Below are 19,957 nucleotides of genomic sequence, written 5' to 3'. Positions count from 1 at the left end.
TACTTACTTTGTGTCTAATGAGGTGGCATTTTCATCTGGGCGGGAGGTGGGGAAGAAGGGAACTGGTTCTATCAACTCAAATAGATTTGCTGAAAATGCAAAATAGCTAATAAATCCCCCCAAAAGCCCCCGGTTACAGGAATGGTGTTTGGATGCCTACTAGCAGGGCGAGGCAGCCCCTGCAAGAGCGTCTGCATGCACCCAACTGTTCCAGAACCCCCTTTGCAGGATCAAAGATGAAAGGCATGTTTCAGCTAAACAGAAGAGGACATACATCAGCACTGATGACTAACCCTTTTAAAGCTAACAAAACACTAGCTAACACAACACATTGGGTCTTACCTTACGACAGGAGTATTTTCAGGGTTTTTGCAAAGTTAACCAGAAACAGCTAGATACAGGCCTGCGCCAAACGGGGTTGCAAACAGCTAATAGCCACGAGCCATGTGAAAAAGGGGCCAAAGCTCTGCTATTCAGGTAGAGTGAGACAAAGACAGATCGTCTGCAGGATTATCAGGCCATGGGATACAGTTCCTGGATCCCATTCAATGGCAATATGTAAGCAAATTACATCAAAAGCTTTTTTCCTCCCGTCCTCCGAACAGCTTCAAAGTTTGCAGATAATCATAGAATCATTGAATCATCTAGGTTGGAAGGGACCTTCAAGATCACCAAGTCCAACCATCAACCTAACTCTGACAAAAAAAACCAAACATCACTAAACCATGTCCCTAACCACAATGTCAACCTGTCTTTTGAACACCTCCAGGGATGGTGCCTCAGCCACTTCCCTGGGCAGCCCTTTCCAGAACTTAGTAAGCCTTGCAGTGCAAAAGTTTTTCCTAATATCCAACCTGAACCTCTCCTGGCACAACTTGAGGCCATTTCCTCTAGTCCTGTGACTAGAGTTCAGTTACTGTCGCCTGTGACTTGGGAAAAGAGAGCGACCCCTGCCTCTCCACACCCTCCTTTCAGGGAGCTGTAGAGAGTGAGAAGGTCTCCCCTTCTCTGGACCTGCTCCAGCACCTCAATGTCTTTCTTGTCACGAGGGACTCAAAACTGGACACAGCACTCGAGATGGGGGCTCACCAGTGCCGAGCACAGGGGGACAATCACCTCCTGAGTACTACTCACCACGCTCTTCCTGAAACAGGCCAGGGTGCTGTTGGCCTTCTTGGCCACCTGGGCACACCACGGGCTCATGTTCAGTGGGCTGTCAACCAACACCCCCAGGGCCTTTTCTGCCAGGCACCACTCCAGCCACTCTACCCCAAGCCTCTAGCGCTGAGTCTCCTTTTGGCTGCTTCCCATACCCTGAGCCAGGCCACCACAGCCAGCTACTTGCCCTAGGAGAGAACCTCATTGCTTGAAGCCCTTCACAGTGATCCCCAGGCTTTACAGTACTCTTTCCGGTATTTGTAAGGCAATATGTTTCCATTTTTTGGAATGGAAAAGAAAGCCTACGGCCTTCAAGATAAAAAGTCCTGCCTACATCTTTCATTTTCTCAGTCACTTTCTGTACTGGTAGGGGTGCCGAGGAGCAGGGTGACATTGTGAGCCTGCTGCCAGCAACTCCCCAAACCTGTCTGCTTCCTATCAGCACCCTTTAGCTAAAGAGTAACCACCTGCCTGAAAGAACTATTGTCCCTCACAGCTCTATAGCAAGCCAGCTCGTTTGTGTTCACCTTGTGGCAAGTCCCCCCTAGTTCTGTTAGTCCCGGGAGACAACACCTCTGTAAATAGTTTGACCCCATCTCAAGGCAATTAACAACATGAATGAGATGACAAGTTTTCACAGCCAGTCTCGCAAAGCAGACTGACATCTCGTTGACCAGTGCAGGACATGCAGTGGCTCCTGGAGAAGGTGCCAGGACACCCGAGGAGGCTCTGCTGTGATTCCTTTTGGATCTTTTGGTAAATCCCCCATTCCCCAACTTCCTGGCCAAGGCTAGACTAAGTATTTTTGCTCCCTCACAAACGTGTAGTTGGTATGAAATGGGATGAAAGATGTTGAAATCTCATGGAAAGAGCAGCAGACTTGTAAAATCTTAGTTTATATTTGTGACTCTGGCTTATATAAATATATAATTGCAATTAAGTAACACAGTCAATTGTAAACATAACCTCTGAATCTGAGTATGGGTTATGACCCACAAATTTCCCACAATGATTACAAAATATCTAATGAACTTCATCTAATACACAAGCGTTAAGTAATTTACTAAATGTCTGATAAAATAAGAGTAGGATTAGGAGAGGGCCTGGCAGAAATTCCAGTGGCTTTGCCTCCTTCACGGCTCCCCGTCGCTTCAGAGATAAAGATTACGGTTTCTAGGGTAACTAGACACACACACACACACAAAAAGGACACATTGTCTAATTTGGCTTCCTGAGACTGTCAGAGCATTGTTGGGCCAGAAGCATAACCTAAACATGATTATGAAATAAATTTGTAATTTTTTTAACCAGTTGTTTTAAATGACAGTCATGCCTCACATACATTTTTCGTTTTAAGGGCAATTCTCATATTTAAAAGTACAGTTTCTAACAAATACTGACACTTTGAAATTCGCAGACCATTATTAAAGACACATAGAGGACAGATGGCCCTGTTGTGTATGTGCATATGTTATCACTGAGGGAGTTAGTACTTTGCTTCATGACACACCCACACATAAATGTAAAGATTTGAATAAACATTATCGTCCTATGATATTTATGTTTCTGCATCATTTATGCGCATACACATGCACAGATGATAAACCAGATTACCATTTGAGATCACAGCTTTTCACACTGTGGAAGGGAGTAAATGATGCAGGTCTTACAGAGGTGTATGGGTCGGAAGTGGTGATACGTCAGTAAAGTTGGGGACTAGTGATCCTTTAAAATAAAAGAAACTTAACTTGGTCTCATTTGGTATTTGCTAGTCAAGGGTATGGGCACACGTATGCGTTCCCACATGGACACTTGGGCAGTCTCTTTGTGACAGAGCTCTGCTCCATTTTCTGTTTCTGAAACCAGGAGGAGAAGACACCATACTGCTGCTGCAAAGCCTGCAGAGTGCTGCTACCTCCTGTCTTCGGGCACAGCAACTGTTCTTCGCCTGCGTGCGCCCCCCTGCCCTCTTCTCAATGCACTTCCAAAGTTTCATGTGACAGCATCTGAAGAAGCAGCATGTCTCCACATCTGCGGGACCCATTTTTTCCACTTATCAAAGTCCACAGTGACTCAGAGACAGCATTCCTTCCTCCGCCTTCAACTGCATTTAGGTCACTAATGCTGGGTCAGGGAACTTCCACCCAGTTATCCAGGACCTGAATGTGATGTTACTCAGATGTCCCGTCTGGGACGATGGCAATATGTTAAACTGCACTCAGGAATGTTCCCAGGCACTGGAAGGTGATCATCAGTTCTGCTAAATTGTTTGAGTAGCCCCGGCATTTTTTTGGCCCATGCAAACTTGCACTCCTGGGGAGCATTCCCAGGCAGGGTTCAGGAGCCAGAGCACTCCAGCTGCCACCCCAAGCAGCTCACATGCAGTCACCCTGTCTTACCAGGATGAGGGGATCCTCAAAGAGGTCATGGCTGTGTCATGCCAGTTGGTCTTTGTGCCAGAAACTGTTCCCAGGCATGTTCAATTTACTTAGACAGAGCCTTTGAGACTGTTCCAGGCCAGGTCTGATCAGGTATGTCTGATGGAGCCATTCTCAATGCTAATGAGTGAATTCCTTTCTAATAATTCAAGGTATTTGTATTCACACTTATTGTGAATAGAGCCAATGCCTTGCAGGTGTCTGTTTTGCAGATTATCAGCTGTTTTAAATCTAAATGTAATTATCTATTTTAAATTCTCATCATAAACATCAGACCTCCAGTATGAGAAGTCTTCCACAAGCAAGAGTTTGAATCCACGGCAAAATCCTCCAGTAAGTAACTGGAAGCCCTAAAATGATACCAGTGAGTTACTCCACAGTAGTTCATGCCCAATGCTGCTGTAAGCATCCCAAATCCCGGTGAAATCCAAACAAAAAAAACCAAAAAACCCAACACCGAGGTTACTGGCCAGCAAAGAGCTTGCAATGAGCACTGTACCTGATTTAACCTCATCCTGTTCTGTGGGAAGGCTGATTTCTTCCAGTATCGTTTGAATTTCAAGATTCTCTGTGATAAGTGTCCCACTCCCTTAGCCAAGACTGATTGCAAAGCCCTCAAACACAGGTTAACTGAGAAGTGATGAGGTCTGAAAGTCATGTAATACTGTGGCCCTGACTCTTTTGGGCAAATAAACACCCCAAGAAACCCATGGCTTTCAGGGGGCTGCTGCAGGAATTTTAATAGGTAGATTAGAAGATTTCATAAAACTTAACCCTTGCAGAAAACACTTCCTGCTACTGCTTTGCCTTTCTTTATCTCTGCTAAACAATTTCTGCATAAATTGTTTATGTTTCATGCAATGAAACACAATGCTTATTGTTTCATGCAATGAAATTTCTGCAATTTCATTTCCAGTGCCAGGAGCCCGGGTGGTCAGTTACACAAGGCAGACTGTACAGGCTAGTGATGGCAACTGAGGGACCGGCATCCTCTCTGCACTGTGCTGTGACTGTGGACACCTCCTTCCCCTTTACTTCCTCCTTCAGATCTCTATAGGCAAAGGGATGAGGTGACAAGAAGTGAAAGAACCCAAGCAAGGAGGAAAGGCCCCATTCCTTTGCTCCAAACCAATGGACGCACACTTGAGGAAAATCCTCTTCTAGGCAGGACAGCGGGTCAGTGCGTAGCAGTCCCGAGCAACTGAACCTCCAGGGTGCGTGTGTGAATGACCCGGCACGATGTTATTTCAGACTTGAACAGTGGTCAGCAACACCTTAAGGCCAGAGAGGTGCTAAGCCAATGTAGAAAATCAATAGCATTAAAAAAAACCAAACCCAAAACACACACAACAAAAAAACCAAACCAACCACTCTGTACACATAAAAAATGTAAATACGCTTAAAAGATCAAAGAGTTGGGCTATGTGTGTGCATTATATAGAACAACTGGAATTTTTCACACACAGCCAGCATTTTTTGCCTTGAGAATAATTAGGAAGGATTCGAGATGCTTAATTCCGCTTCCAAGTCATATCAGGCACTAGCTAAGCTGTACTGCAAGCATCAACAAACTTGCATTTCCTGTTCTTAAATGTTTCGAGGCTCTCCAGTCTTAACTTTGAGATATAGATCATAGTAACAGCAGCAGAACAGAACAAAGGGGAGGGAAATGGAACTGAAGCAGAAGCTTAAACCAAAGCAGTAAACTGCATGTTGTCAGTGTGCTTTTATTAAGAGGACATGAAAAGGACATTATAAGGGATTCAAAGCATTTGGGGGTGGGGATGGAGGGGAGGAAGAGACAACACTTGAAATAAACATTCCATGGAGAGAAAATCTCTAATAATTTATTGACCTTCAGTTTCACATTGTGAAAAAAAATGCAAATTTTACAAAACCTTAAGATGTAGTAGCAAACAAAAAGACACAACATAGACAATTTTACTTCTTCACTTGCACAGTTTTCTTTTAGCCCATGAACCACATCTTCAATATCCAGGAAAGGGAACATTATTCTGCTCTAATCACTCTTATTCAGACAGGTGTCAGCCCTAGAGAAAAGGGGCTGCACAATTACACCAGAAGAGGAAGGCTGTCCTTTGTTATATGTTTCTACAGCAACCAGCCTGCAAAATAAGAGGAACCTTCCCGTCTTACGCCAGGGTTTTTGTGTGCACTCCGCTGTGAACTGCATTTGCTTCAAAGTGTGGGGTGTTTTGCAGGACTGGAATGGTCAAGTAGCTAGCCACGATTCCCACATCAATTCAAAGAGCAAGAGCCTAGCGTATTCCCTGCAGAGCCAGAGGCCCACCCTGACTTCAGCTTCCTTCAGCCTACACGCAGGAATTAATCGAGGACTTGAAAGCAGACCACAACTTTGAAAACAGCTGCAGAAAATTCATCCCACTTTCGGAAGTTGCATGGCACTACAGAACAGATTTCATAAGCCAAGTGGCTATACGCAGTACAGCTTCATGCCTGGACTCTGATCAGCTTGACAGAGAAAACAGGTCTCAAATCTATACACCCTTATTCAAACAAGGGGGCTCCTGGGGACCCTGCTTCCTCATGCACCCCCTAGCACCTGGGGAGGGAACATGCAAAGTGTGGGATGTCTGATTTTATGCCTTCCTTCACACTCCCGGGAGTGATCCACAAGACGAAAGGCAACAGCAATTCAAGGCTGTTTGCTTCAACTGGGCAACCTGTGCAAGTGTGGGAATACAGAAAGGAGCCCTACCTATCTAAGATATTTTCCTATTGCTTACAAGCCATCTAAGAGAAAAGAACAACGCTGGGAGGGGGTGGGGGTAGGGGGGAAGGCTGTGGGTTTAAACACTTTTTCAATCTATCATTTCAAGAAATCAGTTTAACCAGAGGAACTATAACTGTTCACATCTAGGTGGGCCTCACCCTTTAAAAAACTGCTAACGCCTTCGCTAATTCACCAATGTTCTCTCAGTATTCACAGAACTCCAAATACTCTATCTCTGAAATGCAAGGGTCTACTCCAAACAGCAAGTCAAATGTAAGGCAGCACAGAGAAACTTCCAGTGATCTGTGTAAACACTTTCAGATGACAAAGCTTTCACAAATACAGCTACATCACTGTCACACAGAGAAAGGCAAGCATCACCAATGTGACTATTTTTGTTTTGCATGCACACATGCAGCTGTTTACTTACACGGCAGCACACACCAACCATGTAACTGAATGTGCCAGTTAAGTTGGGCTCCAGAAACATTTAGGAAAAAACACAATTCGATACATGCTTCATGACAGGATCTGGCAAAGAAAGCACCTGTGAAACATAAGCTTCTGAAATCCAGAAGAAAAGGAGTAGCTTCATCTCTGTCTCAAGACCAGACTGGTAAGAAACAAATTTATTTAAAAATCAAAGTTTGGTTTCTTAGGATTGTATCTATCGCTTCTGAGTGACCAAGTGTTTAAAGACACACCTGGCTAAGCAAAATAAAAGGCAGCAGAGTTTGAGGGCTATATTTAAGATTAAGAGGTTTGAAATACATTTTTTATCCCCATAAGAGTTTTGCCAGAGCACTTGGGTCTTTGACATCTGGCCACTCAGATCATCATCTGAAATCCAGATGGATGAGGCAATCCAGTCAGTGCAAAATTACTGCTCGTCGTCGTCTTTTTTTTTTTTCTTTCTTTCTTTTTTTTTAAAGACTTCATCACTAACCTATCTTGAGGTTTTTTTGTTTTTATTCTTGAATCACCATACTCCACTCACTCAGCTCAAGGTGGCTCTATTGTAGGTATCCCTCCTCCAACCCAATAAATAAATAAATAACTTTGGACAATGACTTCATCTGGGCTTGGTATCCAGAAGCTCTTCCACAGTATTTGCATTGCAATCAGGAAGCTGCACAAAGAGAGAGCTGCAAGAGATTTTGGCTATTTCCAGATTAGAAATTGAAAGGCATGACCGACAAATGAAATGTAGCAAGGACACCATCTACAAGACACACCACAAGCAACCTGGGGAGCTGGTGGCCTGAGAAAGTGACCTCCATGGCTTCTTCCTCTAGTACGTGTGTAATTTAAGATCCTGCCTTGTAATCCTTCCATTTCCGACCGGGAAGCCACCCCTGCCTCCCACCTCCAACTGTTACCCAACAGTTTTCTTTCTTTGTGCAGCAGAGCAAATCAGCGATCACAAAATGTGCAAAACATACAACAATTCACACAAGCCCTTGCAACATGGAGACAATTGCAGGCATTGTTTCAGCATGCAAGCACTGAACAATAAATAACTAGATCTACAACAAATAACATAACAGGGATGGGACAGTTTGAATTACTTATAAATACAGGGAGGAAAAGGGAACAAGGAGCGTTTGGGGGATGCCACTCATTCCCCACTGTTGCAGAAACGTTTCACCACCGGGCTGTTCCTTATCCAGCAGAAGGTCACTGGCTGCAGGCAGGAGAAGGCAAGGCAGGATCCGAGAGATGCTGTAGGCACTGCCCACAGACACGCACGCTCCGGTTCGCAGAGCCCAGCAGCAACACCGCTGTATCTTCATTCACAGCGGCACCTCGCTGTTCCAGACCTGGCCTGCTTCCCCTGCAGCTGGCGCTTCAAACCACCACAAAGAGAGGTGACAACCATTTCAAATTTCACATACAAACAGCAGAGTCCATGGAAATCAAGTGCTGTGTGCTGCACAGCTCACAGAAGTTCTGTCTCTTCTTTTTCCCCTTTGAAGGACTGATTAATATTGGCATTAATCCACAATTACTAGCACAAGGACTAGATCATAGGTTTGTCCATTCATATTTAAACCATGTGCTGAAGCACTGAAGACAGTTATTTTTCTTCCCATTCCTTCATGTCTAGGTTAGATAATTTACAAGGTGCAGATGATTTTCTTCAAATGCAAGAGACGCTGAATGATTTTTCTTCATTAAAATCATTTCTCCAGATCAGAGGTTCCAATTCTCTTCTCCAATAAAGGAGTAAGCTAAAAGCATGGGAAAAGGCAGGGGGAAGAAGAGAGATAAGACTTAAATTGTTTTACTCAGACAATGTACCATAACATTTTTTTGTCAGATGTCAAAGAAAATCTCAAAGCTACACTCAGAATACAATTCAGTTGATGAGCTTCCCCACCACTCCACCACCACCATGTTCCTGTGCCAACTACTGATAAATAAGCCAGCCAAAACCATAATTATTTAGGGTCAGGTTTTTCCTTCATTATTCTACTAGCCTTACTCGGCAAACCATCCTCCTGACCCCAGAGAGACTGTTTAATCATTAATTTAGTCATTTGAAACATAAATCAAACAAGCCCAATACAGTTCAACATGACAGGCTCTGCATCTTGCATGCTTCAATTTTTCTGTTCCCCAAAAATCTCAAGGCCTTCTGGATTTGTTTCAAGTGAACATAACCTTGTGCAACTTCTCTTCCACAAAAGCCCACGTGAACACTTAGTGCAAAGAGATCTTTCTCTCCCCAGGCCAAGGCAAACCTGGTTGGGGTGAAGCAGAAGGGGAGGTGAAGGTGTCTTACCCCAGTACACCATGAAGAATTCTGAATTGAATTTATGCCCAATATAGAAAGGGACATAGAATCCCCTTACTTAAAATGTATCTGCTATTCCTTAGAGCAGAGGTCTGCATTATTTCTTTTCACACAGCAATGTACCATGCATCAATAATTACATCCTAGAGTCCTTTATAAAAATTGATTATTCAATGAGAAATTCAGCCTTTGGATGGTGAGATTGTGCTTTGCTTTTTCACTATGAAGCTGTATTAGAATGCCAGCTTCCAAACCACCATCAGCTCATCACAGCCATTTCTGACAACATTGCTAGAATTTTAGGAGGCAAATCCTGCATCATTACAATGCAAAAGGAGCTCCGGTGAACTCACAGTTCATCTGAACATACTTCATTTCTCTCAAGCTGTGATGTCTAAGAACAACAGGGATCACTCACAGGAAACACTACAGCCTACGTAACAGCCCAGAGCATCAAGTCTCTTTGCAACTGTGGACTTAAAACACACTATCTTCACTATGTCTAAAAAAAGGTCTCTGTGCTTAGTGTTGACTGTTATTTTCTAGACATTCCTCAGAGTAACGTTCTATTCTTCTCACTGAAACACATTACCAACACTGAAGCCAAAACGATGTTCCCTGTCATGCCCTGACTTTTAAAAAAATACTATAAACAATTCTGAGACGAAGGGGAAAAAAAAAATAAAAATCCCCAACCTACTCAAAATCCCCAAGTTTGAGCAACACCACAGAGCAGACTGAAGCCTTCCTAAAAGCTGTCAGACTGGGGCCACACAGCGCCATGAAAACAGAGGGTAATCAGAAGTAATTTCCTTTTTGTCCCTCCCACCCACTGACAAAGCAGCAGGAGTCAGTACAAAAAAAAAACCAAACCCTACTTGCTGGATGAGCACACAGCACTGGTGAGATTTCAGCCCACAGCTGCATTCAGCCAGTTAACTGGCTTAACTAACTCAGAAGATATCTCGTGTGCTAGTGAAGCCAAAATAATAGCTTTTAACAAGATACTGCAGAGCAAAGGAAAGGGTTTTGCACCGTTATATTCTGAGGGCTCTTATTCAAAAATAATGCACTCCCTCTCATGTAGTGTAAACTTCAGAACAATTAAGTCAGTCTCAGAAGAATAAGTCAATATTTTTCTTGGCACAGACCTGAGTCCGAGCATTCAATACTGCTGCTCTGATAACACTGAGAACTGCTGAAAGTCAGTAATAATAGAAATTAACTGAAGATGTCAAGACACTGTTCCCAGCTAGGGAGGAAGCCACCACACCGAAATCAGGGCTTCCATCTGCCAGCTGTCGGGGGGTGTAATTACTCCCAGCACCCAGGATGTGGTTAAGTCCCAAGGGTCTGCCCCGCTTTCCCAAGAGTAAGTCTGGGAAAAACAAAGCGAGGAGTGGAGAGAGGACGGCGTCTTCAAGACAACCAACCACCTGAGACAAGAGCAGCTGACAGCTCAGCACAGCCCAATTTCACACGAGATTTCCAGATTGACGTGCTGCTGTGCACGGGCCCAACCTCCTGTTCTTTCCTCAACCAAAGCTCCCAGTCGGCTGAAAGACAACTACCAGATGAATCCTCAGTCAACCACAAAAAAAGGAATTTCGTGACTACCCTACATACCTAGGTATACACTTCTATCTACTCTGCTTCAGAGTTTCTTATTTACTGCAAGAGTCAGGCAAATGTCTCCAGCTGCAAAAGACACCAGAAAAAAAGTATGGTCTGTCCCGTACAGAAGGACCTAATGAAGGCTTTATACACAAGCTGTTCTTCCTATTTTCTGGAGAACCTCCACCAGTCTGGACTTCTAGGTAACTTCAATGCAAAGGCAGAGCTCATTTAATTACTGCAACTATATTTGCCTTGTTCCTTCTAACCTGACTGCCTTCATGGTTACACTCTATACTGCTCAACCCCAAAAAAACCCCACCACTCACAGGGCATGGATTATTTAGGATTAAGCGTGCCACTGTTGGTGGTTAACTGTGATTCTGTCCTAAAGTCTCAAGGGTGGAGCGGAGGGAAAAAGCAACACACCACCAAAGGGACTCTGCCAGATTTGTTGCAAAATACACAGATTGATAGTTCTGGAAAATGTCTGTGACTAAGTGATATAACTCTAGAAAAGATAAAAATAAGGAAAAAATAGTAATAGTTGAAGTAACAGTTAGTTAGCATGAAAAAAAACCCGGGCTTTCAAAAATAGTATGTGCAGGTACCAGATATATTTTTTTTTACTGTTGTTTTTTTTTTCCTTAATGCACCTTTTCTCTCATCCTCCTAAAAATAAAAAATTCACAACAACCAAAACAAGAAAGGCCAAATTCAGGCTTGCTTGCTTGTGAGAAGATGCAATGCTGAAGTTGCACCTGGTAAGAGCTTGGACCATTATGTATAATTAAATTGTTTTGGAACAGTATGTGCTATAACTGGTAATTATTTTAGCCAGCAATATTAATTATATGCCTTCCCAACACTGTATCTAGTCCAATATATATGACCATAACTATTTTGAAAAATCTGCACATTCAAGTATATCAATGAAGCAAATGCAGCCTTCATCCATGCAGGTGCAACCATGAGGTCTAGATGAGATGGAAAATTAGGCCTGAAGTGCCTGTAAAACACCTTTCATAAGATAGCAAGTTTCCCCAAAGGCTGTCTGCATGAAGAAAGTATGCTGTCTGCCTGGAAATTCAAGTGAATTCACTATCAGGCTTCAGATCAGAATTCACAGTAGCTTTTTGAGGCCCTGTTACTGGATATATGGAGCAACCTGGCCTCTGTCGTCAGGATCATGGCACTGAACCCATGTTCAGCATGTATTTAGCATCGAAACACAGAGCAGGATTCCATTTCCAAATATTCTGCGCTTCCACACAAGTAAAGGTGTGAGCAAAACCAACATTTTCAACATCTAAATCATGCAGGAAAAGGCTCTGTAAAGAGAACTGCCTCCAAGATGATTTAATTCTGTGATTCTAAGGTACGTGGCAAACTACTTCCAGCACCTTGGCTTTGTCACAGACACAGTGTGTGGCTTACGACAGCCCGTGAATATACATGTCTCAGTTGCTCCAGCGGTCAAAATTGGATTGAATATACGCATCCTCCTCAGAGCTGCTGGTGAAAAAGCTTTGTGAAAAGCATTATTACGGCGGAATTCAAAGGTGCTATTTCTTACCTGATAATTTGGAATTGCAACACACACACAATTATGAGGGGAGGTGCTTCCACGTGCTGACAAATGCTGTGGGAATTAATGAATAGGGCACAGTTGTTATGCTGTTCCACACATCTAACGTGGGATCGTAGCAGTCCAACGTTTTGCACCTCTGAATGCCAAAGTAGCCTCCAACCACGTACAGCTTGTTTCCCGAGGCCACCGCGTGGCAGCTCATCCGCTTGGCCGTCACGTCTCCCACCTTAGTCCACTGGTACGTCTCACTGTTGAATTTATACGCAGAGCACGCAGAGAATTCGGTATCTCCGCCCATAATAAAAATCTGGTTCCCCAGAACAGCTGCAGCTGTGTAGCGCCAGGGCTGGGGGCAGGTGGCTGGTACCGTCCATCTGTTTTCACACTGATCGTAGCACTGAACTTTGGGCAGCTTGTCGTGGCTAACGCTGGTACCTCCAAAAGCAAACAGCTTAAGCTTTGCGCTGACTACAGCTGCATTGCTCACCCCCTCTCGCAGCGGGGCAACCATGGTCCATTTGTTGGTCACGGGGTCATATTGCTCTACTTGCTTTAAGGATACTGAAGGGGAAGCTGGAAGGCAACCGGTTGCGGCGGTGTGTCCTCCTACTACATACAAACAGTGCTTAAGTTCAGCAGAGCCATGGCCAAACCTAGCTACCAGCATGGGAGCGGCCTTCGACCACTCCTCATGAAGGGTGTCGTACACCCACACGTCTTTGGAGACTCCGTTTTCTGACCCTCGTCCCCCAGTGATATACACTTTGCAGCCTATGGCACAAGCACTGAACTCTTTCCGTGGGCTTGGTATGTCGGCCTTTGGAATGATCTCCTTTGCCTTTTGGTCCACCAGGTACAGCTTATCACACATAAAGGTTTGGCCACCCAAAAGAAAAAGCGAATGGCCAGTTTTACGGGGTCTGGCACACAAACTAGTGACCACTCCATCATTCTGCAAGATCTTTAATTTGCATCTTATTGATTCTTCTACAATCTCTTTGCTTTTCCTTTGCTTGGTGATAAGTTCTTCCATGGCCACGTTCTCCATAAGGTATATAGCTGGCAAGAGGGCCAGTCTCACCGTCTGCAATAGCTCAGGCAGGTAACAGTGACGCTTACTCAGGTCATAGTTGACCCAGTTGATAGCTGACTCATATACCAGCCTTTCATCTTCAGTTTCTAACTCTTCACTGGAAAGGAGTTGCACTACCATGTCTTTCGGCAGCTGGAGGAAGTCTTCACTTTTACTGATACTCTGAAAGTTGCTAAGGCACATCCTCCAAGAGAGTTCATACAGCTTGGTGCACTGGTGAGCATCCGACAGCAGAAGCATGCCGAGACAGTTGGTGGGATGAAGGTTTTTCTCCAGAAACTCTGCACAAGCATCCCGAATGTCCTGGAACTCCAGCATGTCACCAGCCTCCAGCAGCGACTCCGCGTTCTCCTCATTGATGATCACCCTGGAAGAATACGCGTAGTCCAGAAGAAGCTCCAAGACTTCCGGGTGAATCGAATTATGAAAGTTGACTTCACTGTCCTGGCTCTCCTTCAGGCCTCCGCTGAACATCGCTTCGAAATAGCGGCTACAAGCAGCTAGAACAGCTCTGTGGCAGGGGAACGACCTGTTCCCAGCGTGGAGAAGTACATCTGTAAAGAGGCGCTGCTGACGCAGAAGGTTCAGGTGAGTAAGGACACTATCAGCATAGGATGACTTGTGGAACAAGTATATGTTTATGGAGCCAGTGCTGGCCCTAGATTTGCGGTTTTCATGCATGCTGACTGACATTTTCTTTCACACCTGTAAAAGAAAAAAATTAGGAAGATTAATGAGACAGTTAAATTCATTATTATTTTTTACATATCAAAAAGGGTATCTATTATTCACTATAAGACGGGGGAAAAAGCTCCTTAATTTATAGATGAGTGGACAGAGAATTGCATCTACCTTTGGCATGTGTTTATTTTTTTTTGTAATATGAGTTTCACAAATGACATACTCTAAATTTGTTGCCCAAGAGCAGGTTTATCTTGGGAAACCTGATCTCCAACTTTCAGAGCAATACAGTAAGCAAGTAATTCAGAGGAGAAAGAAAAGGAACCAGGACTGATTTTCTCACCCTTCCCCAAACTAGACCAGCTGATTCATTACATACGTACACATGCACATGCTTGAAACATTCTCCTGTACTGAATCATAGCAGGAAGAGCTACCAGACAGAATACCTAAGGAATGTCAAAAGCTGCACGGGGAACAAAAACCCACTAATCCCATTAGGAAGCTTCCCTTTGGTGTAATGATTCCCTATGCAACAGCAGAGAATGAAAAAAGGGAACTTTAAAACAAAAACCTAGCAACGATCATAAACTTACACTTGCGAAACCTTTAAAAAGAAAAATAGGACGCGTGAATTTCAGAGATTACATCTTGAACTCTGCCAGCGGCCGCCTGCTGTAGTGATACAGCATATGCACGGGTAGAGTCAGCAGAAAAATGTGTTTTGACTATCAACTGCAGTCACCCAGGCGTCGCCTCTGAAGCTGCCTCCAGAGTCAGGTACTCTGAGCACAAGCCATTGGCTCAGTCTGAGGTTTGGAGGAGACAAAGCAGAAGACATGTCCTACCCTACCCTCTTCCCACCAAGCGCAATGCTAGTCTGTCCCTGTTTGTGGGGGTGAATGTCACTGTCACCTGCCATGATACACAGCTCTACGTACGATTACAGCAGCGACCTTCCAGATTTCATTAAGAGTCAAGCCAAAACAGTATGGAGTACAGGGAAAGGGAGGAACGTTGGCAGCCACATAAAGCTAATGGCCAAAAAGCCACTGAGCAAGCAATAGGCGGTGAAGCACATAGAGCTCAGTGCAAGCTGTGGCTGTGATCACCTATCCCTCCCCAAACTGCAGAGAAAGCCTGGAGAAAGAAGAGAATCAAACTTTCCTAATTACTGTGATATGCCCAGAGTCCCTTTTACTGCACCTTTAAATAAGGAACAGCGCAAAAGCCTACCTGGGAAGCACCCAATGCTCAAAGTCAGAGCATGACCTGGGGCCACCCGTGTAGGTTTTTAATGCAGATATACTTCCCTCTCTCACAGACTCAAACATTTTCATATTACTAAGCATGTTTAAGCAGTACAGAACTGCACAACTCTATTCCCACACTTCATGGTTCAAGATGACACAAGAGCTTTACATGTCTCAAAAAAAAAAAGCACATTTTAAAATAAATATATGCATTTTTCTAGATTCATATGACCAGAGCCTGCAATAAAATCAAAACCCTACATGAATAGTTTGGGTAGCGGACTCAATTTCAGAAAAACCAGTTTGTGTATATGCAATACACAACAGCTACAGATTAACTGCATCATAGCCAGTTCCATCCTCCTGGCTACCTGTGCTAGAGAACAGAATAATTGATACGTCACATCAAATAGCAAGTCTGAGATATACCTTTCTCTTCAGTCACAGCAGAAAAGCCCCTTAGACCAACATCAATTAAGGAACAAAGAGACACTATACTGCAAAAGCACCAGAGCCCGTTTACTTTAATCTGGAACATGACTTCCTGATGAAACTTAACTAGGATTGAAAAGCACCACAGCTCAGAACACAAGGCTCAATCCAAAATCCTCCAAAAAAGAGAAGACTCCTTCCCCTCAGAGCCACAGGGCAGAGTATCTGTCTCACTCTACTATGCAAAAGTTTGGAAAATTATTTTACCAGTGTTCCCTATACCAACCTATCAAATGCACTAAGCACAGAAGATCTTAAGGAGGCTGGTACATCTTCACAACACAAATCCTTTTACAAGGAAAATTAAGTTACCTTTAATGCAAATAAAGACTCAGATGGCATTCAAGGATCCTGAGCACTAATCTCAGACTAAAATTACCCACTTAATCTATAGCCAAAAAGATTATACTGACTATATACAGGTTGAAACCTGCTAGAACTCAAGGATTACAGAAAGGGTCATGGCTTGAAATACTAGCACATAAACAGTTTGGAGACGCAGATGGGAAGGTGAACCCTTTATTGGCAAAGAACCATCATAATATACTATTATGATGCAGTGCAAAGCATTCACTGGATCTCTACAGACTGGCCTTTCTCACATTGAGGACCTACTCCTCCAAGTTTTCCTTGTCAGGGAGAGGACAGGAGTTAAACACCCACTGATCAGAGACAATAGTCACCATGATGCTCACTGCCCCTCCTGTTCCCCATCCCAACTGACTGAATGTGTAGACACCGGAGTCCAGGCATGTCAGGGTCTCTATAGAAACACAGTTCCTTTCCTTTCCTTTCCCCCCATGTTCAAGGGGGAATTCAGAGTATACTGAAGACTTTCTTTCATCATGCACACAGAGTTCAGCCCCTATTTGGGCAGGTAAAGTTCACATCAGATGCTGCAAACACAGGCATTCAGATCTTGCAATGGGCTCTGTACTCCTGCAAGCGCCGCTTGCTCAGCATCATTCAAAACGAGACCATAACCACAATAAAATACAGACATAAAAACCCACCCTGCAATTATGAGCATGTTGGAGGCTAGTGAGCTACAGAACATATGCAGAGGGGAGGAACAGATCACTGTGTGTTACCCAAGCCCACCCACATCCATAGTAACGAACAGCACCGTAAAAAAAAATAATATTATAAGAGCTATTCTCAAACAGCTACCGAGTAAGGCATTCAGCATTCACCCCACTAAAACAGAATACTCGGTCTTTCAGTGGGCAATGCTATTTCTTACAAAGCACTTGCAGATTTCACCTATGCTGGTCTTTAACTGTTCCAGTAACATTGCTTTTATCACCACAACGTCATCTATTGAGAAGAATTCAAAGTATGCCAATTCACATTTAAGATAAGCTAACATATTTCCCCAAACAGAACAAAGATACATATCTATAGATATCTTTTTCCTCCGCTGTGGTTGCTGAGATGCGTTCACACATGGACTACTCGAACAAACACCCTTACAAGCAATTATCATAATTTACTAACAAGCATTGTTTCTGTAAACATGTCCTTTTGCAGTTTCTGACAATCAGCTCAGTTCAGAATCTTACAAGAACATTAAAATGTAGAATGACATCTCTGATTTCTCTATTTGGTGTTGGAAATTATGCAAGCCTCAAATACTTCAGCAGAGGTAATTCACAGTCAGTGAGCAAATGTTCATCTTGAATAATGAGTCAATTCCCTTCAGGCATTTTTTCCTTAGAAATAATAATATTTGTATGTAAAAGACAAGAAGTGGTCAGTAAATTACAGATACAGATTTTATCTAGGAACAGAGGTTGAACCAAGACTTTGATTTATAATTACACTTCAACAGGCTACTTGTCACAGCAGCCCAGTAGTAAACACTACTTTAAGACTGAACAACAGACTCCCTGCCCTACTTCTCAACAGCTCTGCAGCACGCAGGTCCCAGCCTAAACCAAATGAAAAATTAAGCATTTTCAAATTAGTGACACATCCCTGCCGTGGACTCATTTTAATACGACTCCGTAATTACACGGTGGTGGCTGCGTTTTTCTTTAGAATCAGTGAAAACAGCTGAAGGAGAGGACATCAGCTGAACGTCCCACCGATTCAGCCAACACCGCTTCCAGCTGCTGAATCTGCGGCGATGCCACCGGTTTTGCAGAGCCTACCCCTACCTAAAGTCCTCCAGCACAAAGTCAGGGGCTTCCCAGGACCTGCAGCGAGATGGAAAGCAGGACACGCTGTTCCGGCTAGGAATGCACTACTGCTCACCACATGCAGACAAAGAAACCCAACTCCGAATCACACACACACACAGAGAGCACTCCATCGTAACGCCTGACCAACTCCCCTCCTTGAAAAGAAACCCGCTGGGTTGCTTCCCGACCCGGTAAGGAAACAGCACGAGGAGCTGAACCGCCCACGGTTCCCTTTATCGAGCGATAACCACGTGCAGAAGTTCCCGCACCGGCGCGGGGAGCGCAGCTCGGGGATGCTCCCACCCTGCGGGGGCCCCGAGGAGGAAGCCGAAGCCCACCGGGGGGGCTCGCAGCCTTCCCAACGGGAGCCGCCACCTCCCGAGGACAGCCCCGCGTACCGGAGACCCTTCACCGCCACCCACCCACCGGCCGCCCAGCGCAGAAGGGGCGCCGGTCCCCTACGCTCCGGCGGAGCCCTCCGCGCATCCGCGCTGACCCCAGGCATGCGGCATCCCCCCCGCACCAAGCCAAGCTGCCCACCCGCCTCCAACGGGGGCTGCAACAGGTCGGCGGGCACCGACTTACACAGCGGCGGCCGCCGGGCGGGCGCGGACGGTGCCTCTACCTCCGCGGGCGGCGCAGCGCCGCGCATGGGAGGGGGGGGAGCGCGGCTGCTGGCGCGGTTCGGCGCGGCGGTCCCCGCGGAGAGGCGGCCGAGCAGGCTGCGCTGCGCTGGGCGGAGGTGGTGCCGCTTGCGGGAGGCGGGCCGCGGCAGGGCTCCCGCGGGGGTTGCCGTCCCGCCCGGCGGCGGGGAAGAGGGAAAGGTGTCCCCCCGCCGCGCCCGGGGGAGGCGGGGGCTGCTGGAGAGTCTCCCCTGCCCGCCGGTGCACCGCACCGCACCGCGCAACGGGGTTAGCCCCGGCAGCCTCCTCCCCGCCGCCTCGACGGGCGAGCGCTCCGCGGTGCCAGGCGGGTGTTCCGCGGAGGAACCGGTTGCCAGCGCCCGGGGTGAAGGAGCGGGAGCGCTGTGCGTTGGGGACACCGAAATGACTGCGCGGGGAAGAGCCGGGCTGGGGGTCCCCACCTGGTCCGCACGGCGTGGCCAACAGAGCCGGCGGCGGCCGAGCCCGCGGAGGAGGCGAGCGGAGCAGCCGCCGGGGAGCCCCCGAGGAGCGGCCGGGGGAGCCCGGGCACGGCGGGGGGCCGAGCCGCGCTGCCGGACGCGGATCCTCCCCGCGGGCGCGGAGCTGGAGCCCCCGCGCGTTCGTTGGGCTCCGAGGGGCCCCGCAGATGGCCAGCGCTTCGTAGGGCTTACAGCCGCGCGCAGCTACGCCTGGCTTTAATTATTCACCAATTAACAAAATATGAGAAAAACGCACTTGTGCGAAAGGCCGATTTCAAACATAAACATCTTCTAGACATAACAGCTGTGTTTAAATAATGGTGTGGTGCAGCTCTCTACCAGAAAAACACAGGGTAGCACACTGAACGTCGTACGTGCTGCTGATTTACCATTTGCTAATACCATTTAAAGCAATGGTGTTAACCTAAAGAGGCATCGAGGAAGATAAGAACAATTATTTTCCTCCCACCAGCAGGAGACTCCTAGCTGCATGTAGTAGTTGGGCGAATTTGTTCATTCCTCATAAAGAAATGTCAGCCAGATTTCTCCTGCTAAACAAAGCCCTGCGAGCAATTCACTAACACGCAGAGGGTTACTTGTACTCCTGTTGCTGGACTCCAGAGTCTGCAGATAAGCACACAGACAGCGTACAGCAGGACACATCTGAAATTCCAGAGAGCCTGGGGGCATACGCAAGCCTGGAGAGCATGGCTGAACAGGGAGCAGATGAAAGAGTAATTTGTTTCATAGATTATTTCTCTTTACAATATTGTTCGATT

At 45.7% G+C, this 19,957-nt stretch overlaps 1 protein-coding gene across 2 annotated transcripts; it reads right to left on the bottom strand.

The window, feature by feature from the left end:
• Window positions 1-5,416: 5,416 nt before the first annotated feature.
• On the bottom strand, window positions 5,417-18,815 carry ENC1 (ectodermal-neural cortex 1 (with BTB domain)). 2 transcript variants are annotated; one of them, XM_014965093.1, is made up of 3 exons: window positions 18,641-18,815; window positions 12,339-14,151; window positions 5,417-8,582 (listed from the first exon to the last, which is right to left on the bottom strand). In XM_014965093.1, the coding sequence occupies exon 2, from the start codon at window positions 14,137-14,139 to the stop codon at window positions 12,370-12,372; it is 1,770 nt and encodes a 589-aa protein (XP_014820579.1). In that variant the 5' UTR covers window positions 14,140-14,151; window positions 18,641-18,815; the 3' UTR covers window positions 5,417-8,582; window positions 12,339-12,369. The 2 variants fall into 2 exon arrangements, with proteins under 2 accessions (XP_014820579.1, XP_014820580.1); XM_014965094.1 differs by lacking the exon at window positions 18,641-18,815 and adding an exon at window positions 18,596-18,613.
• Between the last annotated feature and the right edge of the window lie 1,142 nt (window positions 18,816-19,957).

This window comes from Calidris pugnax, unplaced genomic scaffold, assembly GCF_001431845.1.
Source record: "Calidris pugnax isolate Ruff unplaced genomic scaffold, ASM143184v1 scaffold273, whole genome shotgun sequence".
NCBI classification, from domain to species: Eukaryota; Metazoa; Chordata; class Aves; order Charadriiformes; family Scolopacidae; genus Calidris; species Calidris pugnax.
This window is presented reverse-complemented; position numbering and strand designations above follow the sequence as displayed.